The sequence below is a fragment of the Sphaerodactylus townsendi genome, linkage group LG01 (assembly GCF_021028975.2).
Source record: "Sphaerodactylus townsendi isolate TG3544 linkage group LG01, MPM_Stown_v2.3, whole genome shotgun sequence".
Lineage (NCBI taxonomy): Eukaryota > Metazoa > Chordata > Lepidosauria > Squamata > Sphaerodactylidae > Sphaerodactylus > Sphaerodactylus townsendi.
Window position 1 is genome coordinate 17228116 of NC_059425.1, and position 23403 is coordinate 17251518.

Genomic DNA, 23403 nt, shown 5'->3' on the forward strand with positions numbered 1-23403 from the left:
GTGGCATAGGAGGTTAAGAGCTCGTATATCTAATCTGGAGGAACCGGGTTTGATTCCCAGCTCTGCCGCCTGAGCTGTGGAGGCTTATCTGGGGAATTCAGATTAGCCTGTGCACTCCCACACATGCCAGATGGGTGACCTTGGGCTAGTCACAGCTTCTCGGAGCTCTCTCAGCCCCACCTACCTCACAGGGTGTTTGTTGTGAGGGGGGAAGGGCAAGGAGATTGTAAGCTCCTTTGAGTCTCCTGCAGGAGAGAAAGGGGGGATATAAATCCAAACTCTTCTTCTTCCCTTCTTCTTCTTCCCAGATTGGGGGGGGGGCAATTTTCTGCCTTCCCACATGACGAACTCTGTGCGTGCGTGCCCACAGAGAGGGCTCTAAGTGCCGCCTCTGGCACGCGTGCCATAGGTTAGCCACCAGGGTCTAGGCTGTTTGAATAGGCCAGTCCACCCGAGTCCATGTAGCCCAATGATATATATTACTTGTAGAACTAATTCTCCAAGGTCTTAGATCTTTCTGCTGCAGTCCTTCAGCCAGAGCTGCAGTAGGCCTTCTACGGGCAGATCAGGAGCTGTATCCCTAGCTGCAGGTTCTCCCGAGCTATGTGATTTGTATTGTGAGTCCATCTAGTGGTCTACTCTGGTTAGCAAGTGGCTGTGATTCATCCCTACTACTTGATGTCCTTTATTTAGAGGTGCCAGGGCTTACACACAGGTCCACCTATGTGCAGGGCATGCACTCCGTCTCTGAACTGTGGCCCTTTCCTCCCAACGGCAGCATTTAAATACCACGGAGAGACTGAACCTTGTGGCAGAGCAGGGGTCTGCAACCTGTGGCTCTCCAGATGTTCATGGACTACATTTCCCATCAGCCTCCTCCACCACGGCCAATTGGCCATGGTGGCAGGGGCTGATGGGAATTGTAGTTCATGAACATCTGGAGATTTACAGGTTGCAGACCCCTGTGGTAGAGTCTCTAGCTTGAAAGCCTGTGTTAATTTTCAGCATGTGCTCACTGGAATATACTCATTTTCACTCACGGCCAAGTGAAAGCTGTCGTGGAGAGGTATGAAAAGCGGTGTTATGTGTTTTTCCATTGACAGATTAGCAGGTTTCCCAAGAGCATTGAAGGCGTCTCTCCAGAGGAGGGCAACCAAAAGAGTAAAAGGTCTGGGATCTTTTACTGGTTGATACAGGAAATTTGGACTATTTGGAGGAGGAGACTGAGGGAGCTGGGGATGTTTACTTTGGTGAAGAGAAGGTTAAGAGGTGACATGATAGCCATGTTTAGATATCTGAAGGGATGTCATGTTGGTGAGGGAGCGAGCTTGTTTTCTGCTGCTCTAGAGACTAGGACCAGGAGTAATGTGAAGGAAGATGAAGGAAAAGAGATCCCACCTGAACATCAGGAAGAACTTCCCAGCAGTAAGGGCTGTTCAACAGTGGAGTGCACTACCTCAGAGTGGGGTGAACTCTCCTTCTTTGGAGGTTTTTAAAGAGAGACTGGATGGCCATCTGTCAGGAGTGTTTTGATTGTGTGTGCCTGGATTGCAGGGGGTTGCACTTGATGGCCCTTGGGGTCTCATCCAACTCTATGATTCTAAGATTCTGCTTGAGTTCTGGAACTGCCCTGTGGCTGAACTGACTTGGGAATTAGAGGCAGTGGGCTCCCTTGGATTTGTGTTTGGTTTCAGGCAGAACTGCCACAGGCGAGTGAAGTTGTGGACTGGTGGCATTTCAGCTTGAACATCTGCCATTTTGCATTTTGTTTCCAGATTTGGCAAGGAACACAAGCAGAATATTTGGAAGTGCTCTGTGTGTGTGTGCTGTGTCCTCAAGGCTGTTCTTTAATATAGGACATCTCCGGAACCTTATTGCCTTTCTGTTAGAGGGGCACATTCAAAGCCGGCCTGCTGTTGATGGAACGCTGTTAATAGAACGGGCGAAGTTGATTTCAATCCAAGAGAGCCAGTGGAACGTTTTCCACCAGCATTACTGCTGTATTGAAAATTTGGGGTTCCTTACTCTGTCAAGGTGGTGGCTATGGATGTTTCGTCTGGGAAACATGACTAGTTGAAATCTGTGAGATCTGTTTCCAGGTCCAAACAGAATGTCCATGTTTTAGTGTTGCATGTGGTGAAAGTGACTTAAAAGCACTGCCCACACCAAATGGCTCAGGCTAACCTGCTCTTGTCAGATCTCAGAAGCTAAGCAGGGTCGGCCCTGGTTAGTATTTGGATGGGAGACCACCAAGGAATGCCAGAGCTGTTACACAGAGGCAGGCAATAGCAAACCACCTTTGCTTGTCTCTTGCCTTGGAAACCCTTCTGGGTTGCCCAAAGTCGGCTACTACTTGGTGGCACTTTGTATGTATGTACACCCACACGCACATTGGGCAATCGAGCTCCTCGAGAATAAGACCTTTTCCTCCCATGCACCTCGTCTGATTACTTCAAATAATGCTCAAGTGGGTGTTTTGGCAATTTGACTGCAGGCCTGAACTCTCAGTCCAAAGCTCAGTTGTTCTTGAGAAGTTCCTTTGTGGAGTATGCCCTCTGGCTTTGGCCGAAAGACAAGCTTTATTTTCCCATGGTGTTACAGCATCAAGCAATTTAGACGTAAATTCCGCTGAATAGCTCCAGCTCCATTGAGCCAAACGTGTGGGCAGATTGATTTGGGAAAATGCCCCTTCAATACCCTTTCCCAACCACAGCTCCATTTTTGAGGAGAGGCTCCTAGAATTGTTCCATGGTGTAAACACAACCTTGGTTAACTGAAAAGATAATTTAGGGGGGAAACCACCCGGCTTTCCAGCTCTTTGTTATACGATCCCTGTTGCCCAGACCTTAAGCATAGGCTCATTTGGTAAAGCAGAATCACCGAGCTTCCAGTTATCTGGTTGGCTATCTTGCACGGTTGCAGCAGGCACGAGATTGTTCTGTGCCCTAGAAGGGCTCCAGGCTAGAACAGGGCATTGCAATATTGTACTACCCAGCGTGCCATATTTTGCTTACCTTCAACGTTTGCCAAGGCTGTTGTGTTTTCTCAGAGATCACATCTCATTTGAGCAAGGCCGTTTGAGTAGGGTCAGGTTGCCTCATTCTAATCTACACCCTCGCCATCTTCTGTAAGCCAGCCCTCAGGGATACTCACAGATAATTAAGTTCACTGATGCAATTGTGTCTGTTCACCTGCCCAGCATGCCAAGGTTTTTTGCGCACCTGATTTGTTTTTGCTGGCTTCAGCGATCCATGTGCTATGAAACTTGACCGTTGGTGGCTTTATGTCCATGTGGATGGCAGCTCCCCTGTGAAGTGGCTTCCCTGTCCTTTGGGTGACGGTCCCGTGCATGTTGCCAAGGCTGGTGTTTTGGAGTCTTGTCGTCCCTCTAGTCCTAAGAGCATGTTGCCTGCTTCACTGTGTGAAATCTTTAACAGCTACTGTGTGAATCTCTCCTTTTCTCTACTCTGGACCCTAAAGAAGGGATCACATCTCATCCTTTGGCCGCAAAATCACCTTCCAAAGCCACGACTCCCCATGCCCCTGGATACTTTTCATCAGCTGACACCCAAGTGTTCCATTCGATCCATTCAGAAAACCAGAGGGAAATGAATGGGAAACCAACGCCCCTGAATGCAGAAGAATTCAATGACGGCAAGAGATGGAGCCGTTTTAGTGGGACCAGCGAAGATTCAGGAATAGAGGCGGCTTCTGTCGGATCCCCTGGCCCAGAGGAACCCTTATGCTCAGTTGGATCCAAAGCTCATAATTATGAGCCCATGAATCAGGCTGGTTCCCTTGAACATGATAGCTCTATGGGAGAAGGCAGCCTGTGCCAATCCAAGCAGCAAGCTTTGGGTGGAGAGTCCAAATTTCCTGTATCGACCAGCCCACAAGAAGGACCTGAACAATTGCCGACAAGAGTTGCCTCTTCCTCCTCCTGCCCTGCAGCCCCCGGGGATGCTGTTGTGGACAAAGATTCCCCTGAATCTCCTTTCGAAGTCATTGCTGACAAACTGGAGTTTGACAAAGAATTCAAAGATGCCCTGGCAAGCAATTCCAGTGACATCAGTAGCAACTGGGTCATGCACAGTGAACGGGAGCTGCTTACGGACATCCCAGAAGACAGTGTCTGTGAGTTTCGGGCCAAGCCTCGTGGTGGGAGCAGACTTCCGTCAGGACTTGGGCTTTCGCGCCAGTCTTCAGGCACAAACGCCGCCCTGGAGGAAGTGTCCAAATGTGTCCGCGAGCTGCACAACTTCACGAGTGAGATGATGAACTGGGACTTGATTCCCAAAGATCTTGGGGAGAAGACTGCCGATCCGGCGAGTTCAGGCCACCCCACGTCACCTACTGGAGAGGCAGGCGGCGTCCTCGCGGGCTCGGTGGGCAGCAAGGCAGAAGTGGGTAGAACATCTGCCCCTTTCCAGCCCGTCAAGATCAAAGTCCACCAAAACGAAAGGATATCTTCAGAAGGGGCAAAGCCGCCGTCTCAGAAACGAGTGAACGGAGAGGCAGCTGCTGTGAAAACTGCAGTCGTACTGAACGCTGATGTCTGTTGGCCAAATCCTGGCTCGCCTGAACCTATTGACGGTGACAGCTCCGGTGAGTCGGACGACACCGTCATCGAAGATACAGTGGCAGATCCAACCGTCCGAGGCGAGGAAGGTGCGCAGAACAGCGTGCAACCTCAGAAGCCGACCTCGGCACCGACGACCTCGGTCAAAAAGGAGAATGTGACTATAGATAGCAAAGACAGATCAGGTGAGCCGCTCAAGTCTGCCCAAGAAGCCAGAATTCCTCGTAAGACTCCAGAGGGCAGTTGGGGATTTATTGATGACTTTGAGACCGTACAAACTAAGGCCGACGTTCTTGGAGGAAGTCCCGTTGGTGCACCGCAGTTCCCTAAACAGTTCAATACAAGCTTACCGGTCAAAGAGCGACAGGACACGGGTGGTTGCGAGCAGGGCTTTTTTGGGGACCAGCCCGGAATGGAAAACATTTCCCCCAGGGGACCCCCTGCTTCGAAAAGAGTCAAAGATGCTGCACGTTCGGATGATCCGAATGGCGAGAGTTTTATGGACTTCATGAAGGAATGCTTGAAATCCAAGGGGAACGAGTCCCCCGAAGACCCCGTAGAAACGTTCTCCGAAGCGGAGCTCAAAGCAGCGAGGTCCGAAGTGTTGGCTCCGCCCTTCCAGCAACCGCTCAAGGCGGCTCAAGATTTTGAGCAGGAAGACCTCACTATTAAGGCCCTCAAAGAAGCGGGGAGAAAGGTAGAGGCAGAAAAGCCAAGCAAGTTCCCCCCGCCAGGGGGAAGGCAGCCAGGGCGCTACGGGGAAAGGTCGCCAGAGCCCCTTGTGCCTGCTCAGAAGTCCGCCTTGGAGAAGCGACCCCTCTGCCTCACGCAGGCCACGGATGTGAAATTGTCTTCTGCCTCTGCTAGCTTTGGCATGCATGATGTTCCCCGGGCGTCATCTCGGGCCCCTCCTCTTGATCTCCCCATACCTCATGCTATAATGAAATTGCTGGCTGAAGTTTCAGGTAAACTTGCTGTTTTCACATTACCACTTGTAGCCCACCCCAGAATAACAGTAGCTGTTTTACCTCGGGGGGGGGGGATGGGACTTTTCAGCTGTTTCTCAACAGCTTTGCAACTGGTGATTCGAAGTAGTTGGTGTTCCTTTTAGCATGAAGTATCTAGGTCTGTGGTGGCGAACCTATGTTACTCCAGATGTTCATGAACTGCAATTCCCATTGGGGCTGATGGGAATTGTAGTCCATGAACATCTGGAGTAACATAGGTTCGCCATCACTGATCTAGGAATATCTCAGGAGTGTGCATGCTTGGAGAAGGCCCAGATTATAATTGTGGGAGCCGTGCTACCCAAACGCAGCTTGAACTCTCTCTCTCTTTCCCATACTCCCATAAAGCTTACAGTTGCCAGGTTTGGAGAGGGGCCATGGCTGAGCGTTAGAGCGTCTGTTGGGCAGGCAGGAGATCCCTGGTTTAATCCCAAGCATCTCCAAGGTGAAAGAATTAGGTAATCAGAGAATCATAGAGTTGGAAGAGATCCCATGGGCCATCAAGTCCAACCTCCTGCAATGCAGAAACACACATTCAAGGCACTCCTGACAGATGGCCATCCAGCCTCTCTTTAAAAACCTCCAAAGAAGGAGACTCCACCACACTCCCAGGTAGCGCATTCCACTGTCAAATTGCCCTGACTGTCGGGAAGTTTTCCCTGAGGTTTAGGTGGAATCTCTTTTCCTTCCCCTTGAACCCATGACTCCTGGTTCTAGTCTCTGGAGCCGCAGAAAACAAGCTTGCTCCCTCACCAACATGACATCCCTTCAAATATCTAAACAGCTATCATGTCACCTCTTAACCTTCTCTTCACCAAACTAAACATCCCCAGCTCCCTCAGTCTCTCCTCGTAGGGATGGATTCCTTTTACCATTTTGGTTGTCCTCCTCTGGACCCGTTCCAGCTTATCAACGTCCATCTTGAATTGTGGTGCCCAGAACTGTGCACAATGCAATGATGTGAAACACCCCGGAGAGCCACTGCAGATCTGAGTGGACAATACTGACGTTGATGGAGTGAAAAGGACCTTCAGGAGCCGTTGCCGATCAGAATAGGCAGCACTGGCATAGACTGGGTAGATTAACGGTCTGATTTCGTGTTAGGTAGTTTGGTCTGTCTGTGTTCGTTTGAGGAAGAGATCTTTTTTAAAAAAGGAACAGCACAAAGCTTAGTTGGAGCAAAAGATTGGGATGCTCACCATGTTCTCACCCCGTGCACACTCGCCTGCTTTCTCCCAAGATGCTCTCTGCCTTCTCTCTCCTGCAGATAATGCTTGAAGTCTCCAAGCAGCTGGCCAAGATTAGATTTCAGGAAAGAATTTCTGTTCTCTGCTAACCCAGTTGATTCTAACGGCCCAGTGGGTTCCACGGGCCGTAGATGCCACAAATGGTTTCTGCTTTCGAATCACATGGTTGAAATCGCGCTGGGGTGGGGCGCGTGTGAGAGATCGGCCTCGGCCAAAGAGAGCTTTGGATTTTGTTAGAGGTTATTGTAAAACCCGGTTACATATCACGATCAAGATTAGTTCAAGGGAGGAATGTGGCCTTGAGGAACTGCTGGCGAAACGGTTTGAAGGGGAGGGGGTGGAGCATGCAGCTCAGAACTTAAGGATTTTCACACATGCGCACCAATTAGAGCGTCCTGAATAGAGGTTTTGTTTGGCCTCACAATATATGCTCAGAGTGCTTTTCAAGCAAGAGATTCGGTAGACGTCTGTGGGACCACACATGTCAACATTTTAAAGTTCCATAGCACAGGTGTCAAACTCGTGGCCCTCCAGATGTTATGGACTACAGTTCCCATGATCCCCTGCCAGCATGCTGGCAGGGGATGATGGGAACTATAGTCCATAACATCTGGAGGGCCGCAAGTTTGACACCTATGTTCCATAGGAACCGGTGTACACTTACCTTGCAATATGAACCGAGTCGCAGTTGTCTGTTTCAGAGAGAGCTCGAGTTCCAGTGCAGTTTAATGGTTCCGGAACCTTGCCCATGGTTGGGAGGAAACCTCAGGGCATCTACGCAGAGCCCTGTGATGTTCAAAGATCGTCTGATCATAAAGATGAAGAGTGGGGAATGATGGTTTGATGTAGTGGTTCAGAATGTAGTGGTTCAGAATGATGTAGTGGTTCAGTGTCTGAGTAGAACCTAAGAGCCCCCTCCGAGGGGGGGAGCCTGAATTCGACGGTGGAAGAGGCGCATGGCCATGCCAGCAGATTCACCTTCCCCAGGGCACTTAGCGCCGTTGGAGGGGTGATTCTGCCTGCATTCAACTGCAGTCGCCATCCCCCAGTCCTGGGATGTGGTACCAGTGTCCCAACGCCCCAGTTCCTGGTGTAGGGGGTGTGGGTCGCGGGTGTGGCCAGGAAGGGGCAGCTCCCTCCCAGCCATTCGTGGCATTGCGCCAGCAGCTGGGAAGCAAGTCTGTTGAGCCCTACGGAGGATTCTTGGCAGCAGGGGGGCCTGTTCATTTTTTGAGCCTCCCCACACGGCCAGGAGGCCTCTTTGGGGGTTGCGGCTGGGCACCCGGCTTTTAAATGGGGCTGCCCATCTCAAATCCCCACTCGGCCGTGACCCTTACTAGGTGACCTGGGGCCTGTTGCTTTCTCTCAGCCTAGTCTGCCCCCCCGCCCCCATGGTTATTGTAGGTGCAAAATGGAAGCAGGGAAAGACGTGTTCTGAGCTTCTTGGAGAAGGGAGGGTAAAAGGGTGAGATGCGGAACTGCAAACCAAGAAAAACTCATTTTTAAGCTTGCCTATACCATGAACTCAGTACTTGGATTTTGCCGGATATCTGGTCTTTTAGCCTCACTCTGACCCATTTATAAGAAAGCAATAACAAGAGGAGGGGGGCTTCAAAGGTTTGCAGAGGGCATTTCATGTTCCACTTTATCCCTTGCCCCACTATTTCCTGTTCTTCTGGATGGAGTAGTCCATCTTGTGGGTTCTTCTCTACGATTCGTCAGAGAGGCAGGAAAGATACTTTGTCGCTCCCTGTTGGTCGGTTGCCGCCCTTTCTCCCCAGTATCTATCTTCCTGCCTCGTTCAGGGAGTGCATCATTTCAACAGGCTCCTTGCTTTTAGGACAGATTGGTGTCTGATTCGCATTTTCCCTTGTGTTTGTTATGAGTTGTGTGGTTGGGAGGTTTGTGGACCCCTCCTTCCCCTATTGTTGTTGGGATTGTGTGGCTTCCCCCCCCCCCCCAATCTTCTCTCTCCTTCCCGCCACTTTCTCCCTTGCCCCACTATTTCCTGTTTTCCTTCCTTGGCAGGCCCCATCGCCTCTCCCTTCTCCCTGCTTTCTTTTCTCCTTCCCATCTGCCTCGCCACCTGCTTTTACTTGCCCCATCTTCCACTCCCCCCGCAGCTTCTTCCTAGGAAAAAGCTCAATGGTATGAGTAGTGCAGGGGTGTCCAGCTCTGGCGCTTCAGGTTCTCATGGACTACAATTCCCATCAGCCCCTGCTAGGATGGCCAATTGGGCTGATGGGAATTGTAGTCCATGAACATCTGAAGCCCCAGAGCTGGACACCCCTGGAGAAGTGAGTCTCCAATGGTTGCCGTGAGGCCTGCCCTCAGCACGTTCTTTATCAAAACACATGATAAGGGATCAAGATTGGAGCCTTTCAAGGGCTGGTTAGATCTCTAGATCCACCCCCACTTCTGCCTACCTGCAAAGTAAGACTTGGAAAGGTTGTGGTTACCTAGCAACAACCAAAATGTTCTCTTCTTAAAGCGAAAGGCTCCGTTTCTGCTGTGCAGGGGAGATTTAGTCCCACAGTTCTGCAAACCTGGGACATTCCTTAGGTTTATAGAGAAATCCCCCTTCTGTCCCTAGGTCTATTTTTCAGATTTGCTAATCCGTGCTCTAAGCCCTGTTCCGAAGTTAGATGGAAGTGTGACCTGTCCTGTTTTTATATTCATAATTACTGGGGAAGTGGCATAGCTCAGTGGCAAAGCATTTGTTTTGCTTGTATATAATCCCAGATTCCTGCATTGGCATCTCTAGTTAAGGGATCTTGGGTTCCAGGCATTGGGCAAGTCCTTTGCTTAACACCCTGGAGAGCATTTGGCAAATAGTATTACTCTTAAGTAAGAAGAGAAAAAGAAGAGTTTGGATTTATAACCCAGTTTTCTTAGCCATAAAAAGACTCCAAAGTGGCTTACAACGTCCTTCCCTTCCTCTCCTCTCCTCCTCTACAGCCACCTTGTGTGGTAGGTTGGGCTGAGAGAGTTCTGAGAGAAGTCATCCAGAAGGCTTCATGCGTAGGAGTGGGGAAACAAACCTGGTTCACCAGATAAGAGTCCACCGCTCATGTGGAGGAGTGGGGAATCAAACCTGGTTCTCTAGAGTTCACCACTCTTAACCTGTCCACCATGCAGGCAATTTCATGTGTTCAGAGGTTTTGAGAAGTCTGTGACGTGGTGGTAGACTACTTGACTACATCCAGGAGGTTCAAGATGCAATTCCCTGCCACCTCTGGTGGGTTTTTCCCCACACCTGCTTTCTTCCCTTGGAGGGCTTTAGCCAGTCAAAGTGGGACATGCTGAATTGGGTTGGTCCACCTTAATGTTTGGCCACTTCCTGTGTTGATCAAAGTTTGGCAGCTTCCTACGTTTATAAAAGGAGCATGTGAAGTTGACTTTTCCCCTCTCTGTGGACAAAACTGTTGAACCTGATAACGGTGTCATGTTTTGCGACAAGTACCCTGATCGAAATGGATGCAGGCTGCCGCCCCTCCTCTACCTGGTCCAAAAGATGCTGCAAAGATGCCTTTTTGTGCTCTTGGGAAAAAGGCGATGCTGGGGAGTCAGGGGAAAAGAGAAATAAACAGTAGACACACAGCCCAAGACTGCACAACCCTGGGGAGTGTTTGTGTTTGTGTGCGCACGCCCTGGGAGGCTCCTTTTTGTCTGTGTCGTATTTACGGGTTGCCGCTGAACAAGCAACGGGGAATCTTGGCTTCCATTCTGTTCCCCTGGGAGAACAGACGTGGCTGGAATGGTGGGGCTTTCCCTTTGGGCCTATTCCCCCCACCCCCAAGCCTGGGGAGGGTTAATGGGGGCATTGTTTTTCTCCCCCCCTCCCTTTTGTGGTCAAGCATCAAGCAGTCTAGAAAATGTTTTCTTATGAACTTATCTTTGGACAGCTGCCCGCAGCCCATCTCCCACAAAGAGGGAGCAGTCCTCCTGGTATCTGAATAGGGAGTGTGTTGTGCTGATTTTTAAATGCGTCTTCTGTGTTTTGAGACTGCTGGACGGTGGGAGGGGCCGCTACCGAATGGCAGCGCGCGTGTTTTGCATGCGCACAGTCACAGGGTCCCGTGTCACATCTGGTGTTCAGTGGGAACCAAATGATTTGCATGTAGATTTCCTAGGCCAGGGGTCAGCAACCTTTAACACCCAAAGAGCCATTTGGACCCGTTTTCCATGGAAAAGAAAACACTTGGAGCCGCAAATAGTTTTTGACATTTAAAATAAAGATAACACCGTATATATTGTTTTTTTACCTTTACACTTTGTACAAACAATTATAGTGTGTTCCTTATGAAATCCATGAAGTGCTACAGAGAAAATTATATTTTATTTATGTAAAGAACACATTTTGAACATTTTGAACTCTTAAAAAATAACAAAAAAACCCGCCAAGTTGAAGGTCTCTTTCAAATGAATTAAAAAGCTGAACTTAAATTATCCATGTAACAAACAAAAAAATGCTGTGAGCCGTCATCCATCATCCAAGTGGGCGGGATAGACAGTGGCGGTGATGCCAACAACGGCAAGTTGCATTTGGGATGCAGCGAGCGCGCCTCCCTCCCTGCCCCTCCCTCCCTCCCTCCCTCCCTCCTTTCCTTCCTTCAGCGTACTTTCCCCTCCTTCCCTTGTCTGGCGCCTGCTGTCACCTGCCCGGCTGGGGGTGTCCTCCATAGATAGCCCAGGGTAGTTGTCCGCTTGCTTATTATGGCAAAGCGTGGTCCTCAAGTTGCTCAGGTCCCAAGCCACACGGAGCCGCAGTACAAGGACGAAAGAGCCGCATGCAGCTCCGGAGCCACGGGTTGCAGACCCCTGTCCTAGGCTCTCACGACTTTGCTGCCGTAGGACTGGAAATAGTATTGCCAAGAGAAATTATTTTAATTCCCCGTTACCCAGTTTCTCCCTGAAATGCAACAATCCATTTCTGTCTCTCCTTTTAAGATCTGTGGAGTCTGTCTCCGATCAGTTCTGTTTTGATCAAAGGAAGATTTTGAAGAGGGGAAGGCAGGGGCGTAGCTAGGGGAAATGGAGCCCCGGGCAGATTCCGAGTTTTCCACTGCCCCCCATGGGCCCCTGCGCCCCACTTACCTTAGCTGGTGGCGGGGCCTGCCGAGACAGGGGCACACTCAGCAGCCTGTGCTGGGTGGGGCAAGGGGGGAAGGAGGATGTGTATGCGGGTGATTTTCGGGGGGGGGGTCCCACGTGACCTGAATAGTGGCTTCCTGGGGCGCCTATCCCCACCCCAACCCGCAGAAGCTGCGAGCCACTGCGAGTAGCAGAGAGCTGGACTAAATGGACTCTGGTCTGATGCAGCTTGCTTGTTCTTATGTTCTTAAGTTATGCCACTGGGGGAGGGGCAGGAAGGGAAGCTCACCAGAACTTCAAAATTTGGCTCTGCAGATTCTCAGACGCTGGCAGTGCCTTCCCGTCCTCCTGTCAGAACGGCAGCTGGTGGCCTGTCATTTTAAAGCAACTGCAAGGGATGAAGTTACAAAAGGGTCCAAGGAGAGAGGGGGAAAACCCAAGAGGAACCATTGGCTGCGTTTACACAAGCGGATCTGGGGAAAAGAAATCCCCCCTGGAGCAGCCAAGCTTTGAGCAGAAAGGCAGCTAGAATAAAATAAAACGTCCCTCAGCTCGGCCTGTAGATTTCTCAAGGCTTTGCAGCCTCGTCTTCAAGCTGTGCTCTCCAGCCTCGAGGGCCAGAAACTGGCATTTGATATAAAAACAGGCAGCTCAAGGTTCTGAGGATGACGCAGCTGCAAGAAAACAGCACCGTCTGTCTGCTTGTCGGCGGAGGTTCATGAAAAATGCAGGCCCAATGGGCTGGAGGGCAGAGAGCCAGCCGGAGACTTCCCAGCAGCCAGTCACAGCAGACCAGTAAACTCAGCCAGCAAGCGATGAAAATGGAATCGATGCCTTTCCGGGAGTGGCCGAGGGGCCTCTTTGCCATCCTGGCTTTGCCGCTCCTGCTTGTTCAGCATCGATTGCCGCCAAGGCGTTTTCATCCCCTGCATTTGCTGAAAGAGTCGCCAGGCTTTGGAGGGGGGAAAATCCCCTCCGCGATTCTCCAGCAACCACCTGTGCCAGGCGGTTTTACTTTCATTTTGCTCTTTTCCCCCCCAATATTTTATTTATTCATTTTTAAAAAACTATATAAGATACAGATACAACTTGGAGTAAATATTTCCTAGGATATAGATAATAGACATATGTTGGTTAACTACGTTCATCCATATTTCACAAAATGTAATACATGCACTATTATTTGTACAGTTTTGTATTCAGATATTTCAGAGGATTTAATACATGTCCTGTTAATCAAAATTATCTGATCCTTATCTACTTAACACTTTAATCCTAGCAATATTAAAGTGAAAGAAAATATATAATCGATAGTTAATAGTATTTAGAAATTATTTTGCTCTTTTTTTCAATATTTTATTTATTCATTTAAAAACATTATATAAGATACAGATATAACTTGAAGAAAACATTTCCTAGGATATAGATAATAGACATACATTGGGTAACTACATTAATCCATATTTCACAAAACGTAATACAGGCACTATTGTTTGTACTGTTTTGTATTCAAATATTTCAGAGGATTTAATACATGTACTATTAATCGAAATTATCTGATCCTTATCTACTTAACACTTTAATCCTAGTAATATTAAAGAGAAAGAAAATATATAATAGATAGTTAATAGTATTTAGAAATTATTTTCTAAATATTGTATTGTCGAAGGCTTTCACGGCCGGAATCACTGGGGTGCTGTGTGGTTTCCGGGCTGTATGGCCGTGTTCTAGCAGCATTCTCTCCCGACGTTTCACCTGTGGCTGGCATCTTCCGAGGATCTGATAGTAGGAATGGAAAGCAAGTCGGGTATATATACTGTGAGGTCATATACTCCACTTCCTTTCCATTCCTACTATCAGATCCTCGGAAGATGCCAGCCACAGATGCAGGCGAAACGTCAGGAGAGACTGCTGCTAGAACACGGCCATACAGCCCGGAAACCACACAGCATACTTCTGAATAACTTCATTTTGCTCTTGTTTTGGGCAAACACCCGCAATCCCGTCCTGTTCCCTTTCCCTGGCATCGCTCCCCACTCCAGACTGCTACTGCGATGTGGCAGAGAAGGGGGCATCCTTGCCAGGCTGTTGCTGCTGGTGGGTCTTTGGTGCAGGAAGCATGTGGCCAGCCTCCCCCTCTTCCCACCCCCAACCCCTTCTGAAATATACATATGCTTCTGATCTGATGGGATTACTTTTTCCATTCCAAACTCGTAGCAGAACTCCTATTCCAGCGGCAAGAGTTCACACAAGCTCACCAACCAACCTTTCCGTGCACTCTCACGCAACCCCTTACTGCAGCGAAGCCGGTGTGGGTTTTGAGGGTCACCTCGGAAGTGCGCTCAGAGCCCCTGAGTGAGGTGGTTTGTTCAGAAGCCCCCACAGTTCCATCCCCTTTTGTTTTCTGCGGGGCAAACCCGGAACCAGCTTTCATCTTGAGTGAATGAGAGCTCAAAATCATGGGAAAAAAATAAGACATCCCCTGAAAATAAGCCCTAACTCATCTTTTGGAGCAAAAATTAATATAAGACCCTGTCTTATTTTCGGGGAGACACGGTAAATGCAGCTATCTTTCTCCTGCAAGGACTTACTGAAAGAATAACTAGGAATGCCAAATATTCTAACATTTCGAAATCCAGAGGGCTGGGTTTGGTCCTACAGTGCTCTCTTCCTTGAGATGTGTGGGTATCGCATGCAAACCTCACGGCCAGGTGCAGTTTGCTTGGGTTCTTTTGACTTTGCGGTTGGGTAAGAGGCCAGTCAGGGGTTGGCCTAGAGCAGTGGTGGCGAACCTATGGCACTCCAGATGTTCATGGACTACAATTCCCATCAGCCCCTGCCAGCATGGCCAATTGGGGGCTGATGGGAATTGTACTCCATGAACATCTGGAGTGCCATAGGTTTGCCACCATGGGACTAGAGGGGCAAAGAGGCATAGAGGGGAATGGCTGCGTGGAGGGGCTAATACAAGCCTCTCTATGGTTCCTGGACCCTGATTGGAATCTTTATAGAAATAGTTACCCTGCTTGCACGCTGGCGGGCGAGAAACATACAGCGGGCCTGTTGCGTGATGTGTGCCAGACTATGGTCAAGAGGGGGGTGATTGCAGCTCAGTTACTGAGCATCCTGAAGATCCCATGATCGGCCCCCAGCATCTGCCCTTAAGGATCAGGCAGTAGATGACTTGGGAGATGTCTGCCCAAGACGCTGGAGAGTCTGAGTAGATAATATCAACCGTGACGGACCAGTGGCCTGAGTCAGTGTAAGGCAGGGGTGTCTAACTCTGGCGCTTCAGATGTTCATGGACTACAATTCCCACCAGCCACTGCTGGCATGGCCTATTGGCCATATTTATCCAATTGGCCATGCCAGCAGGGGTTGATGGGAATTGTAGTCCATGAACATCTGAAGCACCAGCGTTGGACACCCCTGGTGTAAGGCATCTTCATGTATTTATTTTGTTGTGCAGACAGTTAAAAATGTTACATTTTCTATATTATTGAGGGGGTAATGAAATAAGATGTCCCCGCCTGGGTAGTCTGAAGTGGTACTACGTAGACGCCTCCAATCTCATTTTGCATAACACATGGAATAGTCTATGGCAGTGGTGGTGAACCTTTGGCACTCCAGATGTTATTGACTACAATTCCCATAAGCCCCTGCCAATTGGCCATGCTGGCAGGGGCTGATGGGAATTGTAGTCCATAACATCTGGAGTTCCAAAGGTTTGCCACCACGGGTCTAGGGTGTTGTGGGTTTTCCGGGTTGTATGGCCGTGTTCCAGTAGCATTTTCTCCTGACGTTTCTGAAGATGCCAGCCACAGATGCAGGCAAAACGTCAGGAGAAAATGCTACTGGGACACGGCCATACAACCCGGAAAACCCACAATACCCTAGTGATTCCAGCCAAGAAAGCCTTGACAATATATAGAATAGTCTGCTTGTCTCGGCGCTGAGCAACCGCCCCTTTTGCATGCACAGGAGGAAATTCCAAAGAGCAGGATGGGGGCTTTCCTTCCCCTTCCTTGGCCTGTCACCAAAGCTGTCTCTCTGATGTTAGTGAGTTTGTTTTTATTCCAGAGCAAAGACCTGTTCTTCTGTGTTGCCTAGGGAAATGAGTCACCTAAAAGGGTTTCCTCCACCAGGAGGGAAAAAGCTAACATTGACTTTGGATGTCTGCAAAGCGTTGGTCGGTGTTCTGTGCGCATCCCGCATCCTATCAGCTGTGCAGATCTTCCACCGCGCCGCACTGCGTATGGCGGCATCTTCCGGCACTCTCTTGTGACCACTCACGGCTCTCCGTTTGTTTTCCCTCTCCGGCAGTGCGCGACCTGGTCTTTTGGCGGGATGTGAAGAAGACGGGCCTTGTCTTCAGCACAACGTTGATCTTGCTGCTCTCCTTGGCCGCTTTCAGCGTCATCAGCGTCGTATCCTACCTTATCCTGGCACTCCTCTCGGTCACCATCAGCTTCCGGGTCTACAAGTCCGTCATCCAGGCCGTACAGAAATCCGAAGAGGGACATCCATTCAAGTGAGTGGGCTCCGGTCAGCGCCAGTGACTGTGCTGGAACACTGAGCTGCATTTGGTTTGGTGAAGAGAAGGTTAAGAGGTGACATTATAGCCACGTTTAGATATTTGAAGGGATGCATGTCATGTTGGTGAGGGAGCAAGCTTGTTTTCTGCTGCTCCAGAAACTAGGACCAGGAGTCATGGGTTCAAGGTGAAGGAAAAGAGATTCCACCTAAACATCAGGAAAAACTTCCTGACAGTAAGGGCTGTTGGACATTGGAATGCATCTACCTCAGATGGAGGTTTTTAAAGAGAGGCTGGATGGCCATCTGTCAGGAGTGCTTTGATTATGTGTTCTTGCATTGCAGGAGGTTGGACTTGATGGCCCTTGGGGTCTCTTCCAACTCTATGATTCTATGATTCCTGTCTCCCTGGCATCTGAGACATCTTCCGCCCCTGATTTCCCTTTCTGTAAAGTGGACTTTCTCAGCTGAAATCCCTTGTGAAGTCCCCAATGTGGTGTTAACCTGTAGAAGCAGCTGCCATAAGATGGAATGAAGGCCACTAGCTTAAATGACTCTTAAGCATATTTAAGAGGGCGGATCACTTAAAGCTGTTAGTCATAATAGCTAAATGGAGTCTCCATATTTTGAGGCATGTGTATGCCGGGTTAGCATGTACCATGAGTATACAGTAGATTAGTGGTGGCGAACCTATGGCACAGGTGCCAGAGGTGGCACACAGAGGCCTCTTTGTAGGCACGCATGCACAGAGTTCATCATGTGGCCTACCTAGGCTGGCCTGGGCCACTGGGCACGACGTGCAGGTAACCCTGTTAAGTGTTGTTAAACCCCACTGATTTTCATGGGAAGAACTAAAGCACAATCCTTTATTTGGGAGTAAGCTCGGTTGCTGGCAATGGGGCTTGCTTCTAAACCCTCCTAGGGTCATGATTCACCCATTCAAAGCGTTGCACGGTTGCTTCAAAGCAAAGCCACCGACTACCACCAAGCTTACTCCCAAGTAATGCGCACCTTGGAGTCAACCGTTTTTTCTCAACTTAAACCTCAGTATTCGGGTTAAATTGCCGTGTTGGCACTTTGCGATAAATAAGTGGGTTTTGGGTTGCAGTTTGGGCACCCGGTCTCGAAAAGGTTCGCCGTCACTGCAATAGATGATGAAGACGACTTTGGTTTTATACTCGCCCTTCTGTCCTGTGAGGAGACTCAAGGCAGCTTACAAGCTCCTTTCCCTTCCTCTCCCCACAACAGATGCCTTGGGAGGTTAGTGTGACTGAGAGAGTTCTGAGAGAACTGGGACTAGCCCAAGGTTGCCCAGCAGGAATGTAGGAGCAGGGAAACAAACCTGGTTAAGAGTCCGCTGCTCAGGTGGAGGAGCGGGGATCCAAACCTGGTTCTCCAGTTTAGAGTCCACTGCTCTTAACCACTAGACCACATTGGCAGTTGTCTTGGTGCCCTGCTTCTAGGCTTCCTAGAGGCACCTGGGTAAGTGACCACTGGAACCAGGATGCTGGAATGGCCTAGCCCAGGGGTAGGGAACCTGCGGCTCTCCAGATGTTCAGGAACTACAATTCCCATCAGCCTCTGTCAGCATGGCCAATTGGCCATGCTGGTAGGGGCTGATGGGAATTGTAGTTCCTGAACATCTGGAGAGCTGCAGGTTCCCTACCCCTGGCCTAGCCAGTAGGGCCTGATGGGAATTGTAGTCCATGAACATCTGAAGCGCAGGAGTTGGACACCCCTGTTGTAATGTGTTGAGTATGTTATGGGCAGCCCTATCCAAAGGATCCTGGTACCTCCAGAGGACTTTCAGGCAGTGTGGGGAAGCAGGAAAAAAATTCCTCAGCCTCCTGAAAGACTCTCCATTTCCTGGAGAGAAGCTACACCATTTCGGGTGGCATAACTCTGAGGCTCACGCCACTGCTTTCCTGACTCCAAAGCCCAGGTGACTGAAGTTGGTTCCGCTCCCAGAAATACATTGGCCTGCCCCAACCCTGTGCTGGCATCCAATTAGGTGCCAGCGTAGCTCCACAGCGGCACCTACTTCCACTACACAGTTTCTGTTTACAGTAGAATTTGTTCCTTACATGAATGCTGATTTTTCCTGCCTCTCAGATGGCAAAACAAAATTGCAAATACACATTCCAGGGTAGCAAAGGGTTCAGTAGTTTGCAGCTGTTTCTCAAGAATCGCTATATACATGAAATTCTTCTTATAGCACATGAGGTTTCAGAATGCCATACATATGTTAAATAGTACAATTTTGTATACTAAGTTATAAATGATGCATTTTATGCTTCATTAAATCACTAAAAAGTTTAGATTTGATAGGAAAGTATTGCATATATTAATTTTTTCCCCAAAATTTTCATTTTTTTTCCGGGGGGAAAAAAGCTTGTTGCCATGACTTTGAAATATCCAGAAATTTTAACATCTCTATTCATGAGGTCAGTTTAGGATCAGTTTAGGATTTGAGAGGCCAGGCGGCCAATCTGGATGCTTGTCCTGAAGTAAGCTGGATAACCAGAGCACCATCAGTCGAACGCTTTGTGGAGGAGTGGGGAATGGCGGGAAACAACGTGCTATTGTGAGTTTTCTGGGTTGTGTGGCCATGGCTTGGTAGTTTTTGCTCCTAACATTTCCCCTGTATCTATGGCTGTCATAGAATCATAGAGTTGGAGGAGACCAGAAGGGCCATCAAGTCCAACCCCCTGCCAGGCAGGAACACACAATCAAAGCACTCCCAACATATGTTCATCCAGCCTCTGTTTAAAAATCTCCAAAGAAGGAGACGCCACCACTCTGAGGCAGACAATTCCACTGCTGAACAGCCCTTACTGTCAGGAAGTGGAGCAGGGGCAAAAGAAACTTGTAGATTATTGGGGGGGGGGCTGTTTTTAAAATATATATATATATGTTTCAGTGCTCTCCATGCTGTGAGCATACTTTCCACCTTGGTTTTTCTGGGAGCCATTCGACATCAGTCTGAGGATCGAGGACTGAGGAGCACAAGTCCAGCCCACAGAAGGGGGGGGGGGCATTTTGTACACACCCTGGTGGCTTCGTGCATCCTGACAGCTCCGTTTCTCCTGGAGGCGACTTCAGGCATCCTGTATGGGTGATTCCCAACTCATTCTCAGGGAGGCAGGACCAAATTGTTGTCACTTCCTGTAGAAGGCTTGGGCATCCATCTTAGTCCCAGTATTGTTCCTGCTCCATTTCTAAATGCTGCTTTTCCGCCCCTTCCCAGAGCCTACCTAGACCGGGACATCACTCTCTCCTCAGAGACTTTCCACAACTACATGAGCGCCGCCATGGTGCACATCAACCACGGCCTGAAACTCGTCACACGCCTCTTCCTGGTGGAAGACTTGGTGGATTCGCTGAAGGTCAGTGTTGGGCCACAGTAGTCTTATTAAGCAAGAAGGAGGAGGAGGAGAGTTTGAATTTATACCTCCCCTCATGTAAGGAGTCTCAAGGTGGTTTGCAAACTCCTTTCTCTTTCTCTCTCCACAACTGACACCTTGTGAGGTAGGTGGGGCTGAGGGAGTTCTGAGAGAACTGAGACTAGCTCAGAGTCAGCCAGCGTGATGTAGTGGTTAAGAGCAGGGGCATTCTAATCTGGAGAACCAGGTTTGATTCCCCACTCCTCCACCTGAGTGGCAGAGGCTTATCTGGTGAACCAGACGTGTTTCTGTACTCCCCCATTCCTGTGGGGTGACCTTGGACCAGTCACAGTTCTCTTGAAACTCTCACATCAGACACCGTGTGAGATAAGTGGGGCTGAGAGAGTTCTGAGAGAACTGTGGCTAGCTCAAGGTCACCTAGGAGGAACGTAGGAGTGCAGAAGCACATCACCAGATAACTATAATTCCCAAGTCTAATAATAAATTGAATGTAGGGTTGCCAACTCAGGGTTGGGAAATAGAAGAGTTTGGATTTATATCCCACCTTTCTCTCCTGTAAGGAGGCTCAAGGTGGCTTACAAGCTCCTTTCCCTTCCTCTCCCCACAACAGACCGCTTGTGAGGTAGGTGGGGCTGAGAGAGTTCTGAGAGAACTCTGACTGTGCCAAGGTCACCCAGCAGGAATGTAGGAATGCGGAAACACATCTGGTTCACCAGATAAGCCTCTGCCACTCAGGTGGAGGAGTGGGGAAACAAACCTGGTTCTCCAGATTAGAATCCACCTGCTGTTAACCACTACACCATGCTGGCTCTCTGAGAAAGGTAGAGTGGACCATAACACTTCAGCAAATGGGGAAGAGGGTTAAATTTTTCAGAGATCCTCAAGATCAACAGCGGCCTGTAAATGGGGAAACCAACACAGCATTCAAACTTCCATAGGGAGAAGCATTAAGCATGTGCTGCCGCCACCCCAGTCTGAAGAGGTGCAGCCCCGCTGCATCGGTTGACTAAGCCTAAGGCAGGGAAGGGCCAGTGTGGGGTAAGGAACAGACAGCTGCACTTGGACCACTGCCACCCCTCCGCTGCCTAGGTAGTTTGGGGCTGGTTATATTTGACTGTGGTTGTGAGAGTCCATGTCTGAACCCACCCCCTGATTCACAAGGCTAGACAAGCGCATGGAGAAAGGAAGATTGATCAGCCACTATTGGCCATGATAACTGCACTCCTGTGCTGCCACGGACAGAGCCCCTCCCCCCCCCGAGTTCCAGCTGCCCACAGGCACCAGCAAGGGACAACTGTTTCCTTCTCGCCCTGCTTGAGGGCTTAACAGCTGGCCATTGTAGGAAGCCCTACACGCATGCACGCACACACATGCGTTCCTGTGTTGTTTTCAGCTCGTGCCCCATTTCTGTTTTATGCCTTGTCCAAAGATGGTTGAATCAGCACCATGCTCATGCCTGATGCTTTTCTTTGTAAAGTTTTAGGACCACTTTTCAGCCACTGTTTCCAACAGATGCACAGTGCAATCCGAGAAAGCATCTTGAAACTGCATGCTAAAAATTAGCATCGGAACAGGCCTGGCAAACATCTTGCGGGGCTAGTTTTTTACTTGCTGTTGAGCTAGGGTGGGAGCCAAATGAACTGCTTGGGGGAATTCCAAAGGTCTGTGGTAGCTACTGAGATCTATAGAGGATGGGACATTCCCAGAAACCCCTTCAGACCCTTTAGACCAGGGGTCTACAACCTGTGGATCTCCAGATGTTCATGGACTACAATTCCCAGCATGGCCAAGTGGCAGGGCTGATGGGTACTGTAGTCCATGAACATCTGGAGAGCCGCAGGTTGCAGACCCCTGCTTTAGACCTTTGCAGAGCAAGGTCTGTCCTTCATCATCCCCAGTCCCTGCCCCCCCCCCTCCGTCCAGATGCCTCTCCAAGGTGCTTACAGATTTCTTTACATATTTACTTTATTGTCTGCCTTTCACCTTGAGGCTCAGAGCGGATTACAGGGTACAAAGCAGTGCAGCCAGACAGCCTAAGACAACTGATGAATAATGCAGCAGACAACAGAAGGAGGCGAGGAAGGGACGGCCAAAAGGAAGGGGAAGGCTCTGAGGAGACCGAAGGAGGACGAAGGGGGAGGGAGGCCAAAAGGCTGCAAATCCACTCCGTGAGAACGGCCACTGCCACAAGCTCTCCTCCCGCTCAGCATCTCTGCACCTTTCTCAGTTCTAAGCAGAGAGGTTTGCAGCAGTTCCCAGACCTGGAGAACCCACAGCCTTTCCGTTGTGTTTGCACCAAGCGACTCATTGCCCCGGCTTGGCCTCCCACTGACGGTCCGACCCTTTCTTTGCTTGCAGCTGGCAGTCGTCATGTGGCTGATGACGTACGTCGGGGCTATCTTTAACGGGATCACCCTCCTCATCCTGGGTAAGACGCAAGTCATCGTTTCTTCGGCTGGGTCACCCTGCGACAGTCCACGCTGGGTTTTTTTGGCCATGGTGATCTAATACGGGCCTAGACGGGTAGCAGGAAGTTGAACAGCTTATTTTAAGGGGTTGGTAAAAAGAGTCATCCCAGCGCTATGGAGAGGCTGCAATCTGCAGGAAGGCCTCCATGTACCAACTTATGTCTCCTCTCAACCTCTGCGTCCTGCTGGTGGCTCCTAGCCCCTCTGTGATGCAGCTGGCCTCTACCTGGGACAGGGCTTTTACTGCCCTGGCCCCTGCCTGGTGGAACGCTCTCCCTCCAGCCATCGGGGCCCTGTGGGACCTGGAGCAGTTCCGCAGGGCTTGCAAAACAGAGTTGTTCCACCGGGCTTTTGGGGAGGCCGGCTGCTGACGGGTCATCCCCTGCATGCCACTGGGATGGGCTACTGTCATCCCCGTTCCCAATCCTCTCCCAGGGGAGGGGCGAGGGAGGGGTTGAGTCGCCACATGTTGAGTTGCCATCTGTTGGGATTTAATTATGCTGTGGTTGATTGTTTGTTTTAATCGTTGTATTTTTATGGTGTTTTAATCCCTCTGTACACTGCCCAGAGCCCTTCGGGGAGGGGGGGGGGTTGTATAATAAGTTTAACCATAAATAAATAAACTTGTCCCTTTGTGCTTTGCGTTGGTCCGATCAGCCCCACCTGGCGGGCCTCTCTTGGTTGCACTTGTGAACTATCTGGTCTCCCTTTTTTTCCCCCCTCCAGCGGAGTTGCTGGGTTTCAGCATGCCGGTTGTTTACGAGAAATACAAGGTAAGGGGAAAGGCAGCCTATTAATAATATTTATTATAATTATTATAATACTACAAACACTATGCCAGAACATTACAATGTCCTGGGCCTCTGGGTAAGGCTCGAGTTGTAACGAAAGGCCAACAACTACCTGCTAAAGATCGGGCCCTTTCCTTTCACTGCACTAACCTAGTCTGATTTGGTGGTTGTGGGTTTTCCGGGCTGTGTGGCTGTGGTCTGGTAGATCTTGTTCCTAACAAGGGCCACGGCCACACAGCCTGGAAAACCCACAACAACCAGTTGAATCCGGCCATGAAAG

The 23403-nt window shown here is 49.7% G+C and overlaps 1 protein-coding gene across 3 annotated transcripts in view; it reads left to right on the plus strand.

The window, feature by feature from the left end:
- Positions 1-23403, plus strand: part of RTN3 (reticulon 3) — a 60079-nt gene that overhangs the window by 29469 nt on the left and 7207 nt on the right. For 2 of the 3 annotated variants that reach the window (XM_048511872.1, XM_048511879.1), the window contains 4 exons: positions 16251-16458; positions 19708-19846; positions 22223-22292; positions 23059-23105. In XM_048511872.1, coding sequence (XP_048367829.1) covers positions 16251-16458; positions 19708-19846; positions 22223-22292; positions 23059-23105 — 464 coding nt within the window. Of the gene's footprint in view, positions 1-3480; positions 5545-16250; positions 16459-19707; positions 19847-22222; positions 22293-23058; positions 23106-23403 lie in introns of all 3 variants that reach the window. The other variant, XM_048511864.1, reaches the window with a different exon arrangement.